At 37.9% G+C, this 2,558-nt stretch overlaps 1 protein-coding gene across 1 annotated transcript; it reads left to right on the top strand.

Annotated features, from left to right (window-relative positions):
- Positions 1-105: 105 nt before the first annotated feature.
- LOC111376728 (amino acid transporter AVT1D-like) lies at positions 106-2,544 on the top strand. The gene is made up of 10 exons (XM_022999711.1): positions 106-374; positions 549-763; positions 859-882; positions 973-1,153; positions 1,240-1,459; positions 1,542-1,677; positions 1,761-1,926; positions 2,032-2,075; positions 2,173-2,235; positions 2,318-2,544. The coding sequence occupies exons 1-10, from the start codon at positions 116-118 to the stop codon at positions 2,402-2,404; spliced, it is 1,395 nt and encodes a 464-aa protein (XP_022855479.1). The 5' UTR covers positions 106-115; the 3' UTR covers positions 2,405-2,544.
- The last annotated feature ends 14 nt before the right edge of the window (positions 2,545-2,558 follow it).

Here is a 2,558-nt window from a genome sequence, read left to right as displayed (position 1 = left end):
AGCTTAGGTTTCAGCGACTGGATTGGTTGGTTTGGGCATCAATTCACCAAACTCGAACTGTTTCGGCTTCGGTTTGTAACCCTTTTACATTGAAATGCCTAGGAAGTCGTTGGACATGTTCACAAGTGTTACACCACCCTCAGTCAGCTTCTTAAGAGGCAACAACTCCCTTTTGAGTTCATCAGGCAAAAGACAGCAGTCATCAGCAACCGAATCTTCCTTGAGTAGACCCCTTATATCGGCAACAAGCTTAGACAAAGATATTCCCAACTCAACACTTCCTATAAAGTTATCGGCCACTTCTGAATCAAGGTTGTCTGTTAGCGAACTACCACCATCTCAACAATGTTCATATTCTCAGTCTGTTCTTAATGGTAAGTTACCTTACTTCGCAAGTTGTGCAATTTGTAGAGCAAATTTGGAATAGAATGTAGTTAAGAATATTGGTTTATTGGGAAAATAAGAGGAATAAACTTCTTGAAATCGAGTAAGATTTCCATTTGCCGGAATATATATTTCTCTGATCTGTTATCATCTTTCAAATGCAGCATTAAATGCTCTATGCGGCATAGGAATACTTTCGACTCCATATGCACTCAAAGAAGGAGGATGGTTTAGTCTCATGCTTCTCTTTGTTTTTGGAATCATTACATGTTACACTGGAATCTTATTGAAGAAATGTTTAGACAGTTCCCCTCAGCTTCAAACTTATCCAGATATCGGACAGGCTGCTTTTGGTTTAGCTGGTCGAATATGCATTGCTGTAAGTTAGATTCAAATATCAAGTTACTTATTTTCACTTTTTGTTGGAGAGAATAATTACTCAGGAAGTAACACATTGGCTTTGTTGTATTGCAGACAATTCTCTATGTTGAATTATATGTAAGTGCACTTCTCATTTGATTCTAGATTCTGATTAGTTTAGTGTTCCTCTTTTGGCCGGGACTAAGAAGTGCAAGTTATTCTCTGCAGTCTTCGTGTGTGGAATACTTGATAATGATGAGTGATAATTTGTCGGCCTTTTTCCCAAATGCTCATATGGCAATTGCCGGACTTCATCTTAGTTCGTATCAACTCTGTGCCATTACTTCCACCCTTGTTATACTTCCAACAGTTTGGCTTAGAAATCTCAGTTTGCTATCATATGTTTCAGGTACCGAGATTTTTTTTCTTTTGCTTTTTTATGTATGATGATTAAGATGCCATGGATTTGTTCTAATGTTCGTATACTATTTTCAGTGGGTGGAGTAGTTACTTTGGTTGTCGTAGTTCTCTGCTTGTTATGGGTTGGGATTTCTGGTGACGTTGGATTCCATCCGGCTGGCAAAGCACTGAATTTTGCCAATCTGCCAGTTACAATTGGTCTGTATAGTTTCTGTTATGGTAGCCATTCAGTGTTCCCGAATATCTATTCCTCCATGAAGGAACCTTCAAGATTTAATTCTGTATTACTTATCAGGTGACTTTTTGATTAATATCTGCTGGAAATTTGTGTACTTGTTTTCATGAGAATTCACTTATTGACTTATTTTCATATACAGCTTTATTGTTGCTGCCTTGACATACACTGGTGTAGCGATATGTGGCTTTTCAATGTTCGGGGAAGCAATCAAACCTCAGTTCACATTAAATTTACCCACGAAAGTTGCCGCCTCTGAAATTGCTAGATGGAGTGTGGTAAGAAGGAAACGCACTTTCTTGAGCTAGCAATCTCCATATTTACTTCGTACTTCATTTCATAGTATTATCTGTTGTTTCAGGTTGCCGCCCCAGTTACAAAGTTTGCCTTGACGATTACCCCTGTAGCATTATCGCTAGAAGAACTCTTACCTTCGGGTCAGAATAGATCTCATGGTGTATCAATACTCATCAGAACAATTTTGGTTATTTCCGTACTAATCGTGGCATTGGCAGTTCCATATTTTGGTAAGCATTTCAACGATATGTAATCTTATAGTTGTTCTAAGAATCGTTCTTCAAAAGGGAAATGCACATTTTCCCCAAGATGTTTCACTAATAATTTAAATGCAGGATCTGTAACGGCCTTGATTGGATCCTTACTCGTGATGCTTGTGGTGAGTTATCTTCGTCCATATTTATCTCAGTCCAAAATTTTTCCATTTCATAGTGAATCATATACGTTACTGATTTATTTTGGTCGTTTATAAACAGTCTCTGATCTTGCCGTGCGCTTGCTATATGAGAATACGCGGAGATAGATTAACAAAACTTCAGGTAAATTTTTGTCTCTCCTTCAGCCTTTCCAGTAATCTCAGAAAATATGAACTTGGCTAATTTCGATCTTTCTCTTAACTAGATTGCAGCCTGCACATTCATAATAGTTTTTGGATTATTTTGTGCTGTCATCGGCACATATTCAGCTGTCACAAGTATGGCTATCTAATAGATTCGTCTGGAGATACAAACTTCAGCCGAGAACGTTGTTTATCTCACAAATGCGGAAACTGGCACTAACAAGTGAAGATCAAAGTGAAATTTGACAGAAAGCTGTTAATGGCAATGTACAAAATTATTCAGCAGAAAGTGCACAAACAATG

The sequence above is a fragment of the Olea europaea genome, unplaced genomic scaffold (genome assembly GCF_002742605.1).
Source record: "Olea europaea var. sylvestris unplaced genomic scaffold, O_europaea_v1 scaffold15562, whole genome shotgun sequence".
Classification (NCBI taxonomy): domain Eukaryota; kingdom Viridiplantae; phylum Streptophyta; class Magnoliopsida; order Lamiales; family Oleaceae; genus Olea; species Olea europaea.
This window is presented reverse-complemented; position numbering and strand designations above follow the sequence as displayed.